The sequence below is a fragment of the Argopecten irradians genome, chromosome 8, assembly GCF_041381155.1.
Source record: "Argopecten irradians isolate NY chromosome 8, Ai_NY, whole genome shotgun sequence".
Classification (NCBI taxonomy): Eukaryota; Metazoa; Mollusca; class Bivalvia; order Pectinida; family Pectinidae; genus Argopecten; species Argopecten irradians.
In genome coordinates, this window is record NC_091141.1 from 39,129,161 (window position 1) to 39,154,670 (window position 25,510).

The 25,510-nt window shown below is 35.2% G+C and overlaps 1 protein-coding gene across 1 annotated transcript; it reads right to left on the reverse strand.

Moving 5' to 3' along the window:
• Positions 1 to 989: 989 nt before the first annotated feature.
• On the reverse strand, positions 990 to 25,479 carry LOC138329892 (protein saal1-like). The gene is made up of 10 exons (XM_069277180.1): positions 25,327 to 25,479; positions 23,983 to 24,131; positions 23,351 to 23,461; positions 18,165 to 18,312; positions 9,204 to 9,327; positions 7,601 to 7,683; positions 6,799 to 6,966; positions 5,453 to 5,799; positions 4,421 to 4,799; positions 990 to 2,945 (listed from the first exon to the last, which is right to left on the reverse strand). The coding sequence occupies exons 1-9, from the start codon at positions 25,334 to 25,336 to the stop codon at positions 4,527 to 4,529; spliced, it is 1,413 nt and encodes a 470-aa protein (XP_069133281.1). The 5' UTR covers positions 25,337 to 25,479; the 3' UTR covers positions 990 to 2,945; positions 4,421 to 4,526.
• Positions 25,480 to 25,510: the final 31 nt, after the last annotated feature.

Here is a 25,510-nt window from a genome sequence, read left to right on the forward strand (position 1 = left end):
TAACCATGGAACTCCTTTCACGAACAGATTGGTAACCATGGAACTCCCTTCAAGGACAGATAGGTAACCATGGAACTCTCTTCAAGGACAGATAGGTAACCATGGAACTCTCTTCAAGGACAGATAGGTAACCATGGAACTCTCTTCAAGGACAGATAGGTAACCATGGAACTCTCTTCAAGGACAGATAGGTAACCATGGAACTCCCTTCAAGGACAGATAGGTAACCATGGAACTCCTTTCAAGGACAGATTGGTAACCATGGAACTCTTCAAGGACAGATAGGTAACCATGGAACATCCTTCAAGGACAGATAGGTAATCATGGAACTCCTTTCACGGACAGATTGGTAACTATGGAAATCCCTTCAAGAACAGATCGGTAACTATGGAATTCCCTTCATGGACAGATTGGTTACCATGGAACATCCTTCATGGACAGAAAGGTAACCATGGAACATCCTTCATGGACAGAAAGGTAACTATGGAACTCCCTTCAAAGACAGAAAGGTAACCATGGAACTCCCTTCAATAGATTGGTAACCATGGAACTCCCTTCAAGGACAGATAGGTAACCATGGAACTCCCTTCAAGGACAGATAGGTAACCATGGAACATCCTTCAAGGACAGATAGGTAACCATGGAACTCCCTTCAAGGACAGATAGGTAACCATGGAACTCCCTTCAAGGAGATATAGGTAACCATGGAACATCCTTTAAATATAAACTTTCAATTGAAATATTTTGCTGGCTTGTAAATCTAACATAGGTTGTGCACCTTCTTTCCTTACTTCACCTGTTTCAATACTGTCTGTTGATCATTCTACCTTAATGTTTATATATTTTAATGTATACTTTCCACTGTTCGGAGAAAAATTCATTTGGTTGTATTTTCTATTCAACTTTATTCAGACACCTTCAAACTATTTCAAACGAAAGACTGTCTCTTTCATATTTTTTTCTCACTTATAATACCCAAACATAAAAAATAATGTTTATACAATTTTTATTTCTCTTCAGCATTGATAAAGACTTTATCACTAACAAACATTTTATATATAACAGCTGGACTTGTAAACAACAATTGATACAAATCTGTCTTTGTCCTCCTTGTAGCGTTTCACTGACTACTTATGTATCTTAGACGCTGCTTCGCCAATTCACCCCTTTTAGACCCATTTGACCTCTTCTAGTTAAAAGATTGGAACAGTTCATTATGGATTTTAAGGGTAAATAAAGTATCTACTGTTGGGTGATGTTGAACATTATACTTGTAATGTTTAATTCAAAGACAAATAATTGTTTTGTAAATAAAACAACATAGACATACCTGACTATAGAGACCACACAAGAGGCCAGGTGGCCTTTATGCATAAGTCAAATTGGATTGAAATTGGTCATTTGGGACCTTCGAAAAAAGGTCTGATTAAGCAGGTGGTCTTTACTCTTTATACAGAGGTGGTCGCTATGGCAGGTTTTATTGTATACAAATGTAAAAAAAAATATGTATTTATCATGTTCACTTGCTCAAATACTCCAGTGCATAGTGAGAAAAAAAGTGATAATAATCTGGTTTTTTATCACACGCTATTACATGAAGGTCATGATCCAACCAACTCCAATGTTTATTTTTGGTTTTATTAGTTTAATGTCCTATTAACAACCAGGGTCATTTAAGGATGTGTGGAGGAAAGCCGGAGTACCTGGAGAAAAACCACCGACCAGTGGTAAGTACCTGGCAACTGTCCCACTTAAGATTCAAACTCAAGACCCAGAGGTGGAGGGCTTGTGGTAATATGTCGAGACATCTTAACCACTTGGCCACTGCGGCCCCAAAAACTCCAACGTAAAGAAGACTTCACAATGCTATCATTGTCACAGGTGACTGCTGATGTTACAAACCAATTCCATTTTTGCATTCTGTAGACTTAACTTATGTTAGCACAATCAAATTTGAGAGCAAAATCAATCCTCAAAATTAGCGCATTCATCAACAATAATAGCTACATAAAGAATATACAGGAAATACCATCAGAGCAATTATATTTTATGCAGCATTTCAGACGCGAAAAGATTACATTCATAATCTGTATATTAATGGTATTGGTATTCAATATTATGTTGTGTTTGCAAGAGAACAGATATTAAACTTGTATTATTCCTTATTACCATTAGAAGAGTTTTCATTGGAGGAAAACAAGTCACATGACAGTACATAAATTGAATATATCACTGCAATTGTCTCCACAGGTGTATTTAACCAGTAGTAAATAACCAAGTAACCATGGCAACAGGTGATAAACCAAGATTAATAATACTCCCTCTCTCCCCCCCCCTTCCCCTTACCTAAACGTAGAACGAATATACGTACCCAGCCTACTATATCTTTCGGCCGGGTACGAATTGGTCCCTATGTGTCGTAGTGGAGCACTGCCTCTGAAAATCACTTGGGCATAGTTTTTCATACTTTTTTGTAGGTTTCCGATTATTTTATGCTTATACATGCATACTTGTCCAAAACAAACATAACTACCATTCTTGATATCTACCGTACAGCTCACAAGATGTCAAATTTACAATTTGTGGACTTGCTGTATAAATTCCCTTCAGAAAGACCTTCATATGTAATATGTAAAAAAAATAATGCCTGGATGAAAATTTGATATTTTATGTGGTTCAGCTTTATTGCCTAGTAGATAACCGATATAAAAAAAGTACGATAAAATGCATGCAAACGTTTAAATAATGGTTTGCATAATCATTAATTTGCTCTATTAGCAGTAATAGGCACCAATTGTAGCTCTAAAGATGACACCATTTTCTGTCTAAAAGTCTTATGAGCTACAATATTGCAGCTAACCTAAACGGTGACTTAGTTCAACTTCTGGATTTATTCCTTCCATGCCAGGCCATAATTGTATAATAAAATACTTTTTATGATAGGCCTGTATCGCTCACCTGGTTTGTAATGCCAAGTAATGTTCTGAATACAGGTTCATTGTTTCTTTTCTGAAGGAATTTTAATATTAACCTCTAAATCCCCTATTAGGCCCCACCCCTCCTGCCCCCAGGGGGTCAGAGCCAAAATTTATACAAGTTCTGTTCCCCTTCCCCCATGGATGTTTGTGGCCAAATTTGGTCACAATCCAAGCAAAACTCTAGGACAAGTAGCGATTTATAGGATTTACCTCTATTTCCCCTATTGGGCCCCACCCGTCCTGCCCCTGGGGGGCCAGAGCCAAAACTTATACAAGTTCTGTTCCCCTTCCCCCAAGGATGTTTGTGGCCAAATTTGGTTACAATCCATACAGAACTCTATGACTAGTAGCAATTTATAGGATTTACCTCTATTTCCCCTATTGGGCCCCGCCCCTCCTGCCCCCCGGGACCAGAGCCAAAATTTATACAAACTCAGTTCTTATTCTCCCAAGGATATTTCTGGCCAAATTTGGTTACATTCCATGCGGAACTCTGTGACAAGTAGCGATTTAAAGGATTTACCTCTATTTCCCCTATTGGGCCCCGCCCCTCCTGCCCCCGGGGGGGTCAGAGCCACAATTTATACAAGTTCTGTTCCCCTTCCCCCAAGGATGTTTGTGGCCAAATTTGGTTCCAATCCATGCAGAACTCTATGACTAGTAGCGATTTAAAGGATTTACCTCTATTTCCCCTATTGGGCCCCGCCCCTCCTGCCCCCGGGGGGTCAGAGCCAAAATTTATACAAGTTCTGTTTCCCTTCCCCCAAGGATGTTTGTGGCCAAATTTGGTTACATTTCATGCAGAACTCTATGACTAGTAGCGATTTAAAGGATTTACCTCTATTTCCCCTATTGGGCCCCGCCCCTCCTGCCCCCAGGGGGCCAGAGCCAAAATTTATACAAGTTCTGTTTCCCTTCCCCCAAGGATGTTTGTGGCCAAATTTGGTTCCAATCCATGCAGAACTCTATGACTAGTAGCGATTTAAAGGATTTACCTCTATTTCCCCTATTGGGCCCCGCCCCTCCTGCCCCTGGGGGATCAGAGCCAAAATTTATACAAGTTCTGTTCCCCTTCACCCAAGGATGTTTGTGGCTGATTTTGGTTACAATCCATGCCAAACTCTAGGACAAGTAGCGATTTAAAGGATTTACCTCTATTTCCCCTATTGGGCCCCGCCCCTCATGCCCCCGGGGGGGTCAGAGCCAAAATTTATACAAGTTCTGTTCCCCCTCCCCCAAGGATGTTTGTGGCCAAATTTGGTTACAATCCATGCAGAACTCTAGGACAAGTAGCGATTTATAGGAAATGTTGACGGACGGACGGACGGACGGACGGACGACGGACGACGGACGACGGACGACGGACGCCGCGCCATGACATAAGCTCACCGGCCCTTCGGGCCAGGTGAGCTAAAAATAATAAAATACTTTTTATGATAGACCTGAAGTATGAAGAAATTGATTTAAATGACTCTGATCCATAAACCACTTTTTCACATTAGTTATGGTACTGTATATCACTGAGCCTAGTTTGAATGTCATGACCTGTCACTGGCCCAATGATTCCTGTAATGTACCAGAGTCACTTCTAGTTCGGTCCAAATTTCTCCCAGACAACACATCACCTATTATACGAGTCAGTCTCTCTTGTTTGTGGTCACTGGCCGCGTCTGACAACCAGTCCAAAACACACATAGGGGAAGTCGGCATCTCTCTCATAATGTATATCAGATATTTCAGTCGAACTCTGCTACATGAGGAGTTGAAATATACAAGGATTTTCTCCACGGTGCGGTCTTCTCGTTCTGCCAAGGAGCAAAGCTGAAAAAGATCATTAATGAGTAACGTTAACACACACTCAAAGGAGTAAATTGTTCAAGTATGAACTTTGAATTCAAAATTATATTTACCGTATTCGACCCAATAAGCGCCCCTCCCCCATTTTGAGGCCTCAAGTTCAATTGCCCAGGAATAAATAAGGACCAAAACTACATAAAACGGTATAAATTTGCAATAATTTTGACTTATTAGCACCTTTTCATTTTTATCAACTTTTTAAGCGCCCTGGGCGCTTATTGGGTCGAATACGGTATATTGTATGTATTGTTTCAGCTCATCTTGTCGGAAATTAATCCCCTTCTCCATGACAATTTCTTAGGTCAATCATTTCCATTTTGAGGATAATTTGAGGCATCTTGCAAATGCTTAGAGTGCCAAATTTTGATCCATATATTATTAAGAAATTAGTGTATTTTATATACACTTCAAGGCAAATTTGTAATTTTTATTGGTTAAAATATAATTTTCTACTTTAAGGTCCAAATCGCAAAAAATAATTCTACTCATACATACCTATACCTCATTGAATAATAGCTGATATCTAAATACTGATCAAGTTTAAATCTACTTAAATCATACTATTTCATGGATATCCCTAATTTTTATGGCGATTTTAAATGTATTTTAATACTCACGACATCATAGAGGAATCCTTTGATAATATTATAGAGCACAGAATGTTTAGAAGACGACACATCACAGTCCTTAGTGGCCGATTCTACACTGTACGATGAAGATTGTGGTTTTTGTTCAGCTTTGTTGGACCCCCCTGTATCACCAGAGGAATCCCCACATTTCATATTATGATCACCATTTTGGTTATGATGAAGATTTTCTCCCTTTTCTTCAGTCTGTGATGGAGATGAAGATGATGATGAAGATGTTTGCGAACTTTTTGGAGAGGAGGAAGACGGCCGCGACATATGTACCAAAGGCGACAATGGCTCAAGTATTTTTATGAATATTCTGATTAAGTTTTCATCTGAAATGAAAAAGATACATATAGCAATCTTGGAAGGAATGAGAAGAGTTAAATTATTATGGGAAAAGTTCAAGTATCGTGGATGAAATTTTATTATCAAAATGTTATCTGATGAATCTGTCATGTGATGTACTAATCTTTTTATTGTTTAATTAACTATGCTTTCATCCCCGAAAAATTATAATGAACTCTTCCAGTCTTTGAATCAGTAGAGTCCAAATGTTTCTTGAGGGGTGAATAAGTTATAATACCAAAAGAATTTTTCAGATACTGGTAACACATTTGAAAAGTAGGTCAAAATAAGTCACAGTCAATGGATCAGCAATCTCAATTCCGATGAAAATGTTTTGTTCAATGGAACATACACATTTAATATTACAGATTACATTAAATAGTAGTGAATCGAAAATGAAGACATTTAAATACAGATAGTAGGGATACAGAAATACATGTATATCTCGAGTTGGCTAAAAATATCATTAAAGTAACAATCTAGCTGGCTGAAAATATCACTATAGTAATGATCTAGTTGGCTAAACATATCACTGTAGTAATGATCTAGTTGGCTAAACATATCACCATAGTAACGCTCTAGTAAGCTAAAATTACCATAGTAACACTGTAGTTTGCTAAAATTATCATAATAGAAACGCTGTAATTGGTTAAAAACATCACTATAGTAACGATCTAGTTGGCTAAAATTATCATTAAAGTAACACTCTAGTTTGCTAAAGTTTTATCATAGAAACGCACTAGTTATCTAAAATCACCCTTGTAGTAACGTTCTAGATGGCAAAACATATCACCATAGTTACGCTCTAGATAGCTATAATTATCATTATAGTAGCGCTCTAGTTAGCTAAAATTATTATTATAGTAACCTTTTAGTTAGCTAAACATATCACCATAATAATGCTCTAGTCAGCTAAAATTATCATTATAGTTACGCTCAAGTTGGTTAAAATATCACCATAAAATCAGTGTAGAAATTAATCTTACTTGAGGTGAGTTTGTCATGGACAGAATTGTCTGATAGGAAGAGAATGTTGAGTACAGACAGTGTGGAGGCAAGGATGGCTTCATGTCCATCAAGGCCCACGATCTCGTCCTCACAGAGTACGCCGAGGTATTTCATCAAGGGTACCTCAAGCTCACCACTACACATCACTGAAATTAATGTATGGCTACTCTTAATTCACTGTTTACCAACTTATTGTCATGTGACTAAATTTTATGGGCATGTAACACAAAACACGATAACAAAGTGTCCAACAAATCACCTTACACCATGAAATGAAATTGCCAAAATATATGTTAGGCCAGCTGGGTTTTTTCTCCAAAAATGCCTGCAGTTGAACTATGATATAGTGCAGGAGTGGACATAATGTAAGTGACAATAATCCCTGTGGTATTAAGGATGCCTAAACAATATTATAAGACTCTTTCATATGTGGATATGAAGGATAGGAATATTCTACCCGAGGGTCACAAAATGTTGTAAAACCCAAGGCTTGCCGAGGGTTTAACAACATTTTGTGATTCTGAGCCTAGAATATCTCGATCCTTCATATCCACGTATGAAAAAGTATTTTTCTCCCATACCTCGATGTTTTCATGCAATTTTACTTCTATTATTTTCCGCCATTTTGAAATATATTCGAAAAAAACGCGTCTGCAAGTCAAATCTCCATATATAAAAAAATGCAATACAGCTTCAGGCGACATGGGTGTATTGCCCTGGTCCAGCCAGTATTACACGTGTAGGTAAAAGAGAAATTGCTGTGTAGACTGGCCAACATACCTAATGTCTCCACTCCTTTTTCTGTTGTAGAAAACGTCTGGAAAATGTGGAAGTAGAGCTCCAGGGCTTCAGAGTGATGACACCTGTCAACATATCATATTGGTTAGTGAAATGTTAGTGAATATATCTTCAAAGAGTAGGAAGTTTGAAAACCGACATGAAGTAGCTGTGAAGTTCTGACCAACTTTTCAAAATCTGCCGAACCCAACAAGTAGAGATAATTCCCAGGGAGTCACATTTACCCAAGCCAACAAACCAAGAGATAATTTACCAAGGAGTTACATATTTTATTCAATCATCTTTTAAGACTTCAACAAACCAAACCAGGGGAGACAACTGCCTCTAAAGTACATTTCCATGTCTTAACCTGTCCGGCACTTTTCCTACTAACTGCACCATGGGAGATAACCCTTACCCTATATGACACTTTTTTCCTAAAATCCCTACCAGAGGACCCTTATCCTATTTGACACTTTTCCTACAAATCACACCAGGGGAGATAACCTTTACCCTATTTGACACTTTTCCGAAAAATCACAACAGGGGAGATAACCCTTACCGTTCCTTACACTTTTCCTACAAATCACGCCAGGGGAGATAACCCTTACCCTATTCTACAAACACCAGGGGAGATAACCCTTACCCTATCTGACACTTTTCCTACAAATCACACCAGGGGAGATAACCCTTACCCTTCCTGACACTTTTCCTACAAATCACACCAGGGGAGATAAACCTTACCCTATCCTACAAACACCAGGGGAGATAACTCTTACCCTATCTGACACTTTTCCTATAAATCACACCAGGGGAGATAACCATTATAACCCTGCATGACACTTTTTTTTCTAAAATCCACACCAGGGGAGATAATCCTTACCCTTCCTGACACTTTTTCTACAGACAACACCAGGGAAGATAACCCTTACCCTATTTGACACTTTTCCTACAAACCACACCAGGGGAGATAACCCTTACCTTATATGACAATTTTTCCTAAAATCCACACCAGGGGTGATAACCCTTACCCTATTTGACACTTTTCCTACAAACCACACCAGGGGTGATAACCCTTACCCTTCCTGACACTTTTTCTACAAACCAGTGAAATTACACCAGGGGAGATAACCCTTACCATATCTGAAATCTAGGCCGTTTTCAATCATACGGTTTGACTGGTTGGACAAAGTTGTTCGTTTATGAATTAAAGACAGACCTTGTGATTTTATATTATTTTCAGGTGAGCCTTGACAAAGCCTACAAACCATTTCAAGGGAGATAACCCTTACCCTATATGACACCAGGGGAGATAAGCCTTACCCTATCTGAAACCTACAAACTACACCAGGGGAGGTTAGCCTTACCCTATCTGACACCTACAAACTACACCAGGGGAGGTTAGCCTTACCCTATCTGACACCTACAAACTACACCAGGGGAGATAAGCCTTACCCTATCTGAAACCTACAAACTACACCAGGGGAGATAACTCTTACCCTATCTGAAACCTACAAACTACACCAGGGGAGATAACTCTTACCTTATCTGAAACATACAAACCACATAAGGGGAGATAAACCTTTCCCTATCAGAAAATCCTTACCCTAGTTGTTTGATGGCCTCCATTAATGCTGTAACAAATTGTGAGGTAGCCCAGGCATCACACAGGTCCTCTCGCTGGTCCAGTAGGATGTCGATCACCTCCCCGGCATTCTTCAGCAGGTCACCTGATACAAGGTTAAGGTAATCATATATACATACAAGGTCAAGGAAATAATATATAAAGGTTGAAGAGGTCATCTGATACCATACATAATACTAGTTAATAAAGATCTAGGTCATACAAGGTCAAGGTAATCATATATAAAGGTTGTAGAGGTCATCTGATACCATACATAATACTAGTTAATATAGATCAAGGTCATACAAGGTCAAGGTAATCATATATAAAGGTTGTAGAGGTCATCTGATACCATACATAATACTAGTTAATAAAGATCTAGGTCATACAAGGTCAAGGTAATCATATATAAAGGTTGTAGAGGTCATCTGATACCATACATAATACTAGTTAATATAGATCAAGGTCATACAAGGTCAAGGTAATCATATATAAAGGTTGTAGAGGTCATCTGATACCAAACATAATACTAGTTAATACAAGATCAAGGTCATACAAGATCAAGGTAATCATATATAAAGATTGGTTAAAGTAAGGTAATTGTAAAGAGGTCATCTGATACCATACATATTTAATACTAGTCCGTCAAGTAGAGATCTAGGCATACAAAGTCAAGGTAATGAGAAATTTAAATGTATTGAAAAGATAAGGTTTCATCCTTGGTGAGTGTAAAATAAATACATAATGAGTTGGATTTTGTAATACTTTTAATATAAGTTCTAGACTTGTTAACGTACAATCCAGACGTAATTGTCTATTTTGAAGGGTATATGTACCCGGGTACACATTTTTTTGAGGGTTGCATCCCCAACCCGACCCGTCAACCGGGTACTCGTAACAACCCTAATCAAAACATAACGTCTATTTGTGATACTTTTAATTAGATGTTTGTTTACAAGTCAATCAGATTCTGTCCGTGTCCGACAGTGCAATGTTTTTGTTTCCTAGTTCCAAATACACATGATGGGTTACGGCATGACTGACGATATCGTAGATATAAGTTTTTTTAACGAAGTCGTCTCTTCTCTTACAATCGTGATATATCGCGATGCCGAAGGTTGATAAAGAGGTCATCTGATACCATACATAATACTAGTTAATATAGATCAAGGTCATACAAGGTCAAGGTAATCATATATAAAGGTTGAAGAGGTCATCTGATACCATACATAATACTAGTTAATATAGATCAAGGTCATACAAGGTCAAAGTAGTCATATATAAAGGTTGAAGAGGTCATCTGATACCATACATAATACTAGTTAATATAGATCAAGGTCATACAAGGTCAAGGTAATCATATATAAAGGTTGAAGAGGTCATCTGATACCATACATAATACTAGTTAATATAGATCAAGGTCATACAAGGTCAAGGTAGTCATATATAAAGGTTGAAGAGGTCATCTGATACCATACATAATACTAGTTAATATAGATCAAGGTCATACAAGGTCAAAGTAGTCATATATAAAGGTCAAAGAGGTCATCTGATACCATACATAATACTAGTTAATATAGATCAAGGTCATACAAGGTCAAAGTTATCATATTTAAAGTTTGAAAAGGTCATCTGATACCATACATAATACTAGTTAATATAGATCAAGGTCATACAAGGTCAAGGTAATCATATATAAAGGTTGTAGAGGTCATCTGATACCATACATAATACTAGTTAATATAGATCAAGGTCATACAAGGTCAAGGTAATCATATATAAAGGTTGAAGAGGTCATCTGATACCATACATAATACTAGTTAATATAGATCAAGGTCATACAAGGTCAAAGTAGTCATATATAAAGGTTGTAGAGGTCATCTGATACCATACATAATACTAGTTAATATAGATCAAGGCCATACAAGGTCAAGGTAATCATATATAAAGGTTGTAGAGGTCATCTGATACCATACATAATACTAGTTAATATAGATCAAGGTCATACAAGGTCAAAGTAGTCATATATAAAGGTTGTAGAGGTCATCTGATACCATACATAATACTAGTTAATATAGATCAAGGTCATACAAGGTCAAGGTAGTCATATATAAAGGTTCAAGAGGTCATCTGATACCATACATAATACTAGTTAATATAGATCAAGGTCATACAAGGTCAAGGTAGTCATATATAAAGGTTGAAGAGGTCATCTGATACCATACATAATACTAGTTAATATAGATCAAGGTCATACAAGGTCAAAGTAGTCATATATAAAGGTTGAAGAGGTCATCTGATACCATACATAATACTAGTTAATATAGATCAAGGTCATACAAGGTCAAGGTAGTCATATATAAAGGTTGAAGAGGTCATCTGATACCATACATAATACTAGTTAATATAGATCAAGGTCATACAAGGTCAAAGTAGTCATATATAAAGGTTGAAGAGGTCATCTGATACCATACATAATACTAGTTAATATAGAGGTCAAGGTCATACAAGGTCAAAGTAATCATATATAAAGGTTGTAGAGGTCATCTGATACCATACATAATACTAGTTAATATAGATCAAGGTCATACAAGGTCAAGGTAATCATATATAAAAGTTTAAGAGGTCATCTGATACCATACATAATACTAGTTAATATAGATCAAGGTCATACAAGGTCAAGGTAATCATATATATAAAGATTTGTAGAGGTCATCTGATACCATACATAATACTAGTTAATAAAGATCAAGGTCATACAAGGTCAAGGTAGTCATATATAAAGGTGAAGAAGTTCATCTGTTACTAGAGCTGTTATCGTAGAGAAAATGTGCATCGCGATATCGTCACAAAATTTGACGATATCGTCACGATAATATCGCGATTTTTGGCGAGTAAAATATAAAAGGAATTTATGGAAATATAAGTCATGTTTGAGGGACCAATCATGAAAGTACAATATAGAGTGTAATTTGTAAATAAATAAAGTGAAACATTCATCCAAAACTAGGGCTGTCACGGGTACTAAATTTTGTCCCTGGGTAAACCGAATTTTAGTACCCGACTCGTACCCGGGTACTCGACACAGATCGACTGCTTTTGTAACAAATTGGGTTACGTTGTTTTTGTTGTTTGGAAAGATTGGTTGATCGACGGATATTCGATGAAATCATATGTGAGTTCAGTAAAGATAGCTTCAGTCGTTAAGTGTCTACTTCATTTCTATTTGACTTTCATAATTGCTAATGAGCTGCAGTAAAGTGGTGTCAGTCTATCCAGCGTGTCTGTAGCTATACCTGCGCAACAGGAAGTACTACATTCGGACGGTCTCTTGTGTTATCGGATTTGACTATAACCTATTTAAGTGCACCTGTCCGTCAAGTAGATTGTTCTCGCATCAAAAGACGGTAATATGAGAATTAAAATGTATTGAAAAGATAAGGTTTCATCCTTGGTGAGTGTAACAAATACAAAATGAGTTGGATTTTGTAATACTTTTAATATAAGTTCTAGACTTGTTAACGTACATCCAGACGAATTGTCCTATTTTGACGGGTATATGTACCCGGGTACACATTTTTTGACCGGTTGCATCCCCAACCCGACCCGTAACGGGTACTCGTAACAAACACTAATCAAAACAAACGTCTATTTGTGATACTTTTAATTAGATGTTTGTTTACAAGTCAATCAGATTCTGTCCGTGTCCGACAGTGCAATGTTTTTGTTTTCCTTTCCAACTAACACATGATGGGTTACGGCTGACGACGATATCGTAGATATAAGTTTTTTTAACGATATCGTCGTCCTCTTCTCTACAATCGTGATATATCGCGATGCCGATATATGATAACAGCTCTTATCTGTATACCATACATAATACTAGTTAATATAGATCAAGGTCATACAAGGTCAAGGTAAATCATATATAAAGGTTGTAGAGGTCATCTGATACCATACATAATACTAGTTAATAAAGATCTAGGTCATACAAGGTCAAAGTAATCATATATAAAGGTTGTAGAGGTCATCTGATACCATACATAATACTAGTTAATAAAGATTAGGTCATACAAGGTCAAGGTAATCATATATAAAGGTTGAAGAGGTCATCTGATACCATACATAATACTAGTTATATAGAATCTAGGTCATACAAGGTCAAGGTAATCATATATATAAAGGCCAAAGAGGTCATCTTATAACATACATAATACTAGTTAATATAGATCAAGGTCATACAAGGTCAAGGTAATCATATATAAAGGTCAAAGAGGTCATCTGATACCATACATAATACTAGTTAATATAGATCAAAGGTCATACAAGGTCAAAGGTTATCATATTTAAAGTTTGAAAAGGTCACCCGATACACATACATAATACTAGTTAATATAGATCAAGGTCATACAAGGTCAAGGTAATCATACATAAAGGTGAACAGAGGTCATCTGATACCATACATAATACTAGTTAATATAGATCTAGGTCATACAAGGTCAAGGTAATCATACATAAAGGTCAAAGAGGTCATCTGATACCATACATAATACTAGTTAATATAGATCAAGGTCATACAAGGTCAAAGTTAGTCATATATAAGGTTGAAGAGTTCATCGGAGACCATACATTAATACTAGTTAATATAGGTCAAGGCCCATACAAGGTCAAAGTAGTTCATATATAAAGGTTGAAGAGGTCATCTGATTACATACATTATACTAGTTAATATAGATCAAGGTCATACAAGGTCAAAATCGTCATATTTTAAAGGTTGAAGAGGTCATCTGATACCATACATAATACTAGTTAATATATATCAAGGTCATACAAGGTCAAAAGTTTAGTCATATATATAAAGTCATTTGAGGTCATTGAAAGCCATACATAATACTAGTTAATATAGATCAAAGGTCATCATGGTCACAAGGTAGTCATAGTTAAAATGAAGAGGTCATTCTGATACCCCATACATTACTAGTAATATAGGGCATAACCAGGTCAGTAGTCATAATAAGGTCACAAAGAGGTCATCTGATACCATACATAATACTAGTTAATATAGATCAAGGTCATACAAGGTCAAGGTATATCATATATAAAGGTTGAAGAGGTCATTCTGATACCATACATCATACTTAGTTATTAATACTAGTTCAAGGTTCTATACAAGGTCAAAGCAGTAGTCAACATAAAGGTTGAAGGGCGTCATACTGATACCTACATTTAATACTAGTTTAATATAGATTCAAGGTACATTACAAGGTCGAAGTCCATCAATATATAAAGGTTGAAGAGGGTCATCTGATACCATACATAATACTAGTTAATATAGATCAAGGTCATACAAGTCAAGAGTAGTCATATATAAAGGTTGAAGAGGTCATGATACCATACATAATACTAGTTAATATAGATCAAGGTCATACAAGGTCAAAGTATTCATATATAAAGGTTGTAGACGGTCATCTGATACCATACATAATACTAGTTAATATAGATCAAGGTCATACAAGGTCAAGGTAATCATATATAAAAGTTTAAGAGGGTCATCTGATTCCATACATAATACTAGTTAATATAGATCAAGGTCATACAAGGTCAAGGTAATCATATATAAAGATTGTAGAGGTCATCTGATATCCATACATAATACTTGTTAATAAAGATCAAGGTCATACAAGGTCAAGGTAGTCCATATTATAAGGTTGAAGAGTTCCTATCTGATACTAGAGCTGTTATCGTAGAGAAAATGGGCATCGCGATTATCGTCAAAATTTGACGATTTCGTCACGGATAATATCGTGCGGATTTTTGAGCGAGTAAAAATATAAAAGGAACTTTATGCGGAAATATAAGTCATGTTTTGAGGGGACCAATCATGAAAAGTACAAAATATAGAGGTGTAATTTTGTAAATAATAGAAAGTGAAACATTCATCAAAACAAAGGGGCCTGTCACGGGTACTAAATTTTGTCCCCTGGGTAACCCGAATTTTAGTACCCGACTCGGTACCCGGTACTCGACACAGAATCGACATGCTTTTGAACAAATATACCTTACCCTAAGAAACCTACAAACTTGAAGAGGATAAATGAAATCTATCTGAGTTCTTAAAATAGAAGTTAAGTGTCTACTTGACATATCTATACTTTTCAAATGGGACACCAGGGGGCAAAAGTGTGACTCTATCCCTATCTGTAGCTATATACCTGCAACAGGAGATACTACTTCGGACGGTCTCTATGTGTTATCGGATTTTGAATAAAAAAGTGCACCTGTCGTAAGTAGATTGTATCTCGCATAAAAATGGGGAGATAACATACCCTATAGTATTGACATTAAGGTTTCATCCTTGGTGAGTGTATAACCAAATACAAATACAATACTTTTATATAAGTTTACCCTTACTTGTTAACGTACATCAACGAATTTGTTATCCTACAAACTGTACCCTGGTAACATTTTTTGGACATGACTTGCAAACTCATATTGATTCGACCCTAAAGGGTTAATGCTTAACAACCTAATCAAAACAAACGTCTATTTGTGATACTTTTAATTAGATGTTTGTTTACAAGTCAATCAGATTCTGTCCGTGTCCGACAGTGCAATGTTTTTTGGTTTCCTTTCAAACTAACACTGATGGGTTACGGCCTGACGACGATATCGATAGATATAAGTTTTTTTAACGATATCGTCGTCTCTGTCTCTACAATCGTGATATATCGCGATGCCCGATATATGATAAACACTACTAATCTGATACCATACTAATACTGCACTAGTTTAACTAGAGATCAAGTCATACAATGTCAAGGTAATCATATATAAAGGTTGTAGAGGTACCTTATCTGATACCATACATAATACTAGTTAATAAAGATCCCTAGGTCCATACAAGGTCAAAGTAATCATATATAAAGGTTGTAGAGGTCATCTGATACCATACATAATACTAGTTAATAAAGATCTAGGTCATACAAGGTCAAGGTAAATCATATATAAAGGTTGAAGAGGTCATCTGATACCATACATAATACTAGTTTAATATAGATCAAGGTCATACAAGGTCAAGGTAATCATATATAAAGGTTGAAGAGGTCATCTTATAACATACCATAATACTAGTTAAAAATAGATCTAGGTCATACAAGGTCAAGGTAATCATATATAAAGGTCAAGAGGTCATCTGATACCATACATAATAGTTAATATAGATCAAGGTCATTACAAGGTCAAAGTATCATATATAAATCAAGGATATTTATACATAGTTTGAAGAGGTCACCCGATACCATACATAATACTAGTTAATATAGATCAAGGTCATACAAGGTCAAGGTAATCATACATAAAGGTTCACAGAGGTCATCTGATACCATACATAATATAGTTAATATAGATCTAAGGTCATACAAGGTCAAGGTAATCATACATAAAGGTCAAAGAGGTCATCTGATACCATACATAATACTAGTTAATATAGATCAAGGTCATACAAGGTCAAGTAATCATATATAAAGGTTGTAAGAGTTCAACGGAGACCTAACATAATATAGTTATTAATAGGTCAAGGCCATACAAGGTCAAAGTAGTCATATATAAAGGTTGAAGAGGTCATCTGATACCATACATAATACTAGTTAATATAGATCAAGGTCATACAAGGTCAAGGTTATCATATAAAAGTTGTAGAGGTCATCTGATACCATACATAATACTAGTTAATATTATATCAAGGTCATACAAGGTCAAAGTAGTCATATATAAAGGTTGAAGAGGTCATCTGATACCATACATAATACTAGTTAATATAGATCAAGGTCATACAAGGTCAAGGTAGTCATATATAAAAGTTGAAGAGGTCATCTGATACCATACATAATACTAGTTAATATAGATCAAGGTCATACAAGGTCAAAGTAAGTCATATATAAAGGTTGAAGAGGTCATCTGATACCATACATAATAATACTAGTTAATATAGATCAAGGTCATACAAGGTCAAGGTAATCATATATAAAAGGTTGAAGAGGTCATCTGATACCATACATAATACTAGTTAATATAGATCAAGGTCATACAAGGTCAAGGTAGTCATATATAAAGGTTGAAGAGGTCATCTGATACCATACATAATACTAGTTAATATAGATCAAGGTCATACAAGGTCAAAGGTAATCATATATAAAGGTTGAAGAGGTCATCTGATACCATACATAATACTAGTTAATATAGATCAAGGTCATACAAGGTCAAGGTAATCATATATAAAAGGTTTAAGAGGTCATCTGATACCATACATAATACTAGTTAATATAGATCTAGTCATACAAGTCAAGGTAATTCATATATAAAGATTGTAGAGGTCATCTGATACCATACATAATACTAGTTAATAAAGATCAAGGTCATACAAGGTCAAGGTAGTCATATATAAAGGTTGAAGAGTTCATCTGATACCATACATAGATACTAGCTTAATAATACATCAAGGTCATACAAGGTCAAAGTAGTCATATATTAAGGTCAACAGATTGATACCAGACTAAAGAAATGTATCAAAGAATTTAAAGCCACATAAGGCCAAGGATACCTAATACATGTCCATAAATCACTTATACATGTACTGTATATGCTATATGGAACAAATTAGTTCAAGGGCATCTTTCATCGGTCAAAAAACTGCAAAGGACAAGAAAATAAAAGGCCAAGATAAAGAAAACCCCTGAAAATAAAATAAAACATACTGGCTATCTAGTCCAAATGGAATAAAAATATTTGGACACCAAAGTATCTGCAAGACATAAATGCCCCGACCTCATTATCTACGAAAGTGGGATGGGACATGACAGGACAGGATGGACATAGTCAACACTATATGCCTCAATTTTATAGTAGCGGCATGATCAAACCATTTACGTCCATCCCTACACTTACAGTTTGTTGAGCTGGTGAGGATGAAAATGATGTTGTTTAGGATTCCCTCCGACTCGGAGACGGCTGTTATCCAATCCCACTGGTGGAGGACTTGGACAGACAGATTGTGACAGCAGTCCCAAAACAAATCAATCAATGCACAAATATCCTTATTATAGTACATTAATTCTTAGTGAATCCTAATATTTTGAGTATCTTAAGCAGATTTTGAAAATTTAATAATATTGCAATTAATTTAACATTTCATACAGCATATACTCTTTTCACTATTTGCTAAACAAAATCAAATTTTTGTACAATTTTTGCTTGAAGATTGTTGACCATGAGAATTAATAATCATGAAAAAATACAATTTGAAAAACAAAATTTGCATTAAGGTTTATAGATCCTTCATAGTAAAACAATTGTTGTGTCTTTGAAATTATGTTGTTCAATCACAAAGGCCAGTGTGAAGGTCAGCCTACCTAAAGCTTGTGATGTTGTGTCAGTGTATGTGTTGTTTTCCTTGTGTAATGTTTATGACAAAATAGAGTAATAATTTTCCCATAGAATGGCTGCCTGGCGGGCATTGTTGTGTTCGTGTCCAAAAACGCAAATAGGTGCAAAGGCAACTAGGACACCCAATAGTAGATATGTTATTGTTGTGTCTTCCTTGTGAAGTGTTCCCTTGGTAAATTTATCTCCTTAGACAGATCCCTTCATGTGATAAACAACTAATGTGATGAGATGTTAGCCTCTGTCCCCATAACTTTAAGGCTATGTTATCCTTGTGAAAATCCAATATTGTGGTGTGATTGGGAGGCTGTGGTATGTTAGTTTTAGTTGACATTTATTGTCCCATCTTGTGATAGTGTGTTTTGGGATTGTGGTATGTGAACATTTGTGTATATGTGTGTTTTGGGAGGTTGTGGTAATTGTTATACATTGGTCATTATGATAGTGTATATATAAAAAACTTGAGGCATTAAAGGAATCATTATGTTGTCTGAAATATACTTGAGCGACAAAAAGGCTTGCATGTAATTTGTGTCATTTTTGGGAGGCTGTGGCTCCTTGGTATTAATTCTAATCCCAAGATGGTTTTATTGTTGTGTCCTATTTAATGTTGTAAACTCCTTGTAAAGTTGTCCTTCAGTTGACCGATTTGTGGGTAACTAAATGCACAACTTGTTGTGTCTCCTTGTGGTGTGTAAATGTTATTGTTATATGAAATTATTGACAACTTATTGTTTGTGCCTTTGTGATATTCTCCTTCTGGTAAGAAATTGAGTGTGTATAATGTAATTTAATAGTGTGTTTTGGGAGGCTTTATTGTTGTGTCAAAATGTTAAGTTGATTGTGTGTTTAGGAGGCTGTGGTATCTCCTTGTGTAGTGTTGTTTTTTGGACATTGTTATTTTGTAGTGTGTTTGGTAGGTGGTATGTAAATGCAATGTTTCTCCTAAAAGGGGAACCTACCTAATATGAAAACCTTGGTATTGACAAGTCCTTTTGTTGTGTGCTTTATTATTTTCATGCGCATCAAATTTTTTGTGTAAGTGTGATCAAAATTGGTAATTTAAGTGATTGTGCCTTTTGTGTAGGCCATGGTGTGATGTGTTGACCCTTTGGAAATTAAGTGGCATGTTACAAAATTTTGACCAATGTATCAAAATGGTGGTGGCAAAGTTACCTTGAAATTGAAATTGATGTTAAAATGTTAGTGGTAAAATAAAATATACTTTCTGAGAATGAAAGTGTGTTTTAAGGCTAGGTCTCCTTGTGTTATTGTAGATCTTCTTAAGTTCATAGTGTTAGACTTTTGGAGGCGGATTGTGATCCATGGCATTTATGATACGAAACTTGATAAGGAGTATATATTGAAAATGAATGAGTAGTGTGTAAAGGCCTCATGGCACATGTTGATTTGTAAATTATACTTGAAATATAATTTATTGTACATGTTTTGGACATGGATGGTTACCTGATTGATATTATTTTGATGAAGATAGATTTTAATGTTGATCACGTTACTGACCCCTTTTGTACAACCTGTTTGCACTTTCGGCCAAACTTCTATATGTTAAGATTTTCCTATCTCAGGCTTTTCAACCAGTCAATTGACTTATGTCCTATTGACAATTGCCTAAAGTGCCAAATAAGAAATTTGGTAATTAACTGATAAATGATAAATTTGAAAACTGACAATGCAATGTTTTACAATTTTTGTTAGAATCTCCTAAATCATTTTAAATTGAATTCCGAAAATTTTAAAAGACATCTCTTGTTATGCACATGTTTTGGGAAAACTCAATATTTTTGTTGGTTCCCTTTCCCTGTAGAGTGTTTTGAGAACAAGCATGTTTAAATTAAATGAAATGTTTGTGGTAGTTACTGATGGCGTCCGCTATACTTCAAATTCATAAAATAGTTTACTATAGTACGGGGACGGTTATATTAAAATTTGGTAAATTGGAGAATCAACATGTAAAAATTGTGATCACAATTGTACTGAAATGTAATAAAAATTTTGCAAATCATATGTATCGTGAAAACATTTCAACCAAAAATTTTAATAGTAATTGAGTTACTTTTGTCAACCATGATATGATCTCAAGATGAAAATGCTATAAGTCATATTGGTGTTTGAATCAGCTTTTTTAATGTTTAGTTTGCATTTCTTTTATACTTATGAAGACCTGGTTAAAAGAATGGTATCAAGTATTTTGGTTATGCAATCAAACTTAAACCTTGATTGAATATTTAAAATGTGTTGGATTTTGTTATATTTCACATTTTTTTTTATTTTTTCCTTGGATAGTCTGTGAAATATGGCACAGTGCTGTGCCTTTGTTGTGGGGATATAAATTTTGCATTTTATGAATTGTGTTTTTTGTGGTATTTTATTTATAATGTGGTTTTTAAAATAGGTCCATAAAAAAATTTGTGTCTTCTGAAAAAATTTTTGATTTTCATCCTAAAGGTATATTTGGCAAAATAAGTTTGTGTATGTTGTGTTTTCCTGATGCATAAATAAAGTTAAACTTTAATGTTGTACTTGAATTTGTTTTTGTCACAGAAAATGATTTTGTCAGTGAATTCAAACTATGATTTATGGGTTAGTGTGGTATAATGTTTAAAAAAATATGTTTTTTAAAACAGAAACTTTGTTGGCAAATGTTGTATCTTTAATAGGTAGAAAGTTTTTGGGAGTCAACATTTATATTTTACATATTTGATAATATGGATTTCATTGTATCACTTTAAAAATCTAAATTTTGAATCATTAACAAATTTTTATTCCTGTCTAGTCTAAAGATGCTCCACCGCTGACAAATGGTAATTTTGTTTGTCCCTGTGATAGACGAAAAAATCCCAGCAGACAATTTAATTTTTTTCTAAGGGCCTTACAAAAGTTACTTACTATACCATATTTTTTCCAAATCCAATTTTTTTATTCTAAATTTTATTCAAAACATTAACCAAAATTTTTTAATTAACAATTTTCTACAAAATAATTTCCTTTCATATTGCCAATCAAAATAAAAAAATTATCAAATGGAGGACTAAATGGCTACATTCCTATTTTTCAAAAAACCTATTTGTCATTTGCTATACATATAACAGTAGAACAATTTGAAACTAACATCTTTTTGCTAAGACTGTATGAAAACATTGTAGGAATTTTTAGATTGTCAATTTCTGTCTATTTTGGATCAAACCCATTCCCCTATAATTTTCCACATTGTGAGTTTTTGGACTGCAGTATCCGGATAAGCACATTTAGATACCCCACCTTGATATAAAAACTCAGAATACAAAGACAGAATGGACAGTTTAACACTATATGCCCTCGCAGCTTAGACACCTCCCTCCTCCCTCAACATTTCGTAAGGCCAAAAAAAAAAAAAAATGCATGTTTTAGGTTACATGACTGAAAAATATAGGGTAGGTTGGTCGGGACTTTTTTTATTTCATTTTTTTTATTTTGTTTTTTTAGGAGAGGTGGGGGAGGGGTTGAGTTGCTTTATTACTACATTACAAAGCCATGCATGCCCCAAAAATCAAGTTGACAACTTCATACACAAATATTTTGAGTGTTAAAATAGCTAGGGTCAAGTGAATTTCACATGCAAAAACTAGTTATAGGGGTACATCACGATGGTGGAAGTAAAACATTTTATATATTTTTTTTTAGGCTTAATAGGATGACAGGGCCATTACAAGTCTGAACAAAACATGAGACAATATCCTGATCATGTTTGATTGTCGTCTCCAAAGTCGGGGGTCTCCTGTTCTCTAGTAGCATGATTATTAGGTTACTGAAAATAGAAAATCACTAGGTTTTTTTATTTAAACATAAATTGGTAACTAAATTATATACAATGGGATTTGGCACAAAATTTTCCAATTTTTATGAAGCCCTCTCCCTAAGAATTATTAATTAATTATTTAACAAAGAATAAATCATTTTACCACTTTCTCAGTGGTTATGTAGTTTATTTGTTTAACATGCTTGACCTTGGCTCGGGTATGGGTACAGCGTCCATATTGTACCTACTTAGCGTATTGATCAACGATTTGATATTTCAACGATATTAATTAAAATACTAAACAATGACATGGAATTTGTCAATATTTTATGTTATATGTTTCATTAGAAATGTAGAACAATACATTTATGCCATATTTTGCTTCTTGCTTATGTAAAAGAATTAGCCTGAGTGAATTGTCCCTTTAAACCCCTCCCCAAGGGGAAACCTGAGACCCCAGGGTCATATAATTCACAATTTTTGTAAAGGACCTTAGGACCTTTCTATCTATGAAGAGTATTTAATTCCATCACATCTGTGAGTGGAGAAGAAGATTTTTGAAATTTTAGTCAATTTTACCCCTTTTGGCCCCTCCCATAGCTCCCTGGGGAGTGGGGACCATATAATTCACAATTTTTGGCCTTATGCCTTAGAAGCTTTGTGCAAAATTTCATTGAATTGCTTCAGCAGTTTTGGAGAAGAAGTCGAAAATGTAAATTGTTTACGGACATACGACGCACGACGGACGATGCACGACGCATGACGACGGACAAAAGGCGATTAGAATAGGTCACTTGAGACTTCGTCTCAGGTGACCTAAAAATGGAAAATGGATATGGGTTCTTGTTGGGTACTATTTTATGTTAAAATGGTCAAAAGAACTATCAATAAATACCATGTTCATGGAGATATCCCAAAGCTTGCATAGTTCATTCTGTAGTTCCTCGTCGACGTCGAGTCCAAATTCTGGTTCGTCCTCCCCCTCTTCAGAATCTTTCTCCACCTCCTGTCAGTAACAGAAAAGGTTTTTATATATTGTTGTCACTCATATCCACTATATCCAAAACTGGTCCTCAAGAGAATTCATCAATTATCATTTATGAGTTTAATGTAATTGGGAACAATTCTGTACTTACATATCACAGTATACATAGTTAAATATTTGCCCAGCTTGCAAACAGGTATTGATTACGCCATCATGTGTTTGCAAGCGTAACATACTTGTAATTCTTTTCAGAGAGAACTACAAGAGTTTCACAATGCAAACCTACCCACAAGGGAGTTAACTCTGTATATGCAAAGACTAAATGTAACAGACTATTTGCCATTAGGATTGAGGTAGATATTTGATCCCACCTATAAAAACACCACTCTAATAATGTCACAATTGCACAACTTCTCGTAAGAGAGGTAACTATGTAATAAGCAAAAACTTGATATAAGGGATTCTTTATTGGGAATTAGGTGGATATTTGATACCATTTATATAGAATTCCGAAATCCACTGTAAAAGAATTGACTGCTAACCTCAATAAGCTTCATTAGTGTTGAGAACAGCCAGTGTTTACTGAATGTGGTGTTACTGATGGCGTCCGCTTCCAACAGGTCTGTATTGCGTAGTTCTGGAGGCGGGGACGGATTCCTGGTACGCTCTGGAGAATCGACATGGCCGACATCTGAAAGATGAAATAATTATATATGATGTATAGGTGAAACATTTAACAAAGAATCATTATCAGTAAAAGTTAAAGTCAACCATTTAGGTGGATTAATTAACCTGAATTCTTTTAATTTATAGTCTTAATCTGATACTGTAAAGTATAGAAACATTATAAATACCTCTTAATTTTATAATATCATATGGCAGATTTTTTTTTTATATCTGAAATATGTCAATAAATATGCATGCATTCTCCAATTGTGTTTCAGCATCCGTTTAATTTATAATAAACTGTAATTTGTGTGAAAATGTTGATCTTTCCATCCCGAAAAAATAATCATGCCAGCAAAATCATGATTATCAACTTCTAGTACTTGAAAATTTTTTTTACAGTCAATGAGAGTTTCTGAGTGCATAATAAAATTTATGTAAAAAAAATATGATGTTTTTGTCCTCAGCATGCACCTCCTCAATCTCTGAGCGAAGTTCTTGGAGCAGTATATAGTATTAATATGTCAGTTTAAATTAAACTTGTTAAACATCCTATATGTTTCATTCATCACTCAAACAATATTGAATCAACAAATTTTAATCAACTAAAGATGCTCCACCGCTGACAAATGGTATTTTTTTCACTATTTCAAAAGCAGCAGACGATTTAATATTTTTCTTCAGTTACAAAAGTTACTTACTCTACATCATTACCACCATTTGAGCTTCTAATTTTACTTCAAGCTAAAAATATTAAAAAACAAAAAAATAATTGCATCCCGAAAAAATTCCGTGGCACAAATTATCCTATATGGAATAAAGTACTGATTGCGCATGAGCCAAAGGCAAAAGAAATTATTTTATTTTATTTTTTGTGTTAATTAGACTTATGTATACACGATTAAACACACTGTTCAAATGATGAATATCATTTGTGCTCTGTCGGCGGTGGAGCATCTTTAACAAATTTTGTACTGTAACGTCTGACTGGAACCTGAGATACATAATGAATATCTGATAACCATATCAACTGTTTATGACAGGATTTACTTGCTAAGGATTATAAACTCTAATCTTTAAACTTGCCAATCAAGCGGGGGAGCATAGCCTATCAAAATGAAGACAACTCGGACTCGTATTTAATAACGGAATATTTTGGTCCGAGTTGTCTAAATATAATGTGCACGAGGCGGGTTACGAACGAAGCGGTAAAATCTTACCGTCAGCCATCCTGCATCAAAATCAATATTCCATAAACGTTTCGAAGTGAGTTTCACATGCAAGCATAATTATACATCACGATGGTGGATGAAACAGCCGACTATTTCAGATGCACGATGCAGTCAACACTTCCCGCTGACCCGTGGGGATATCCCAAATATTTACTTGATTTTGATTGGTCAA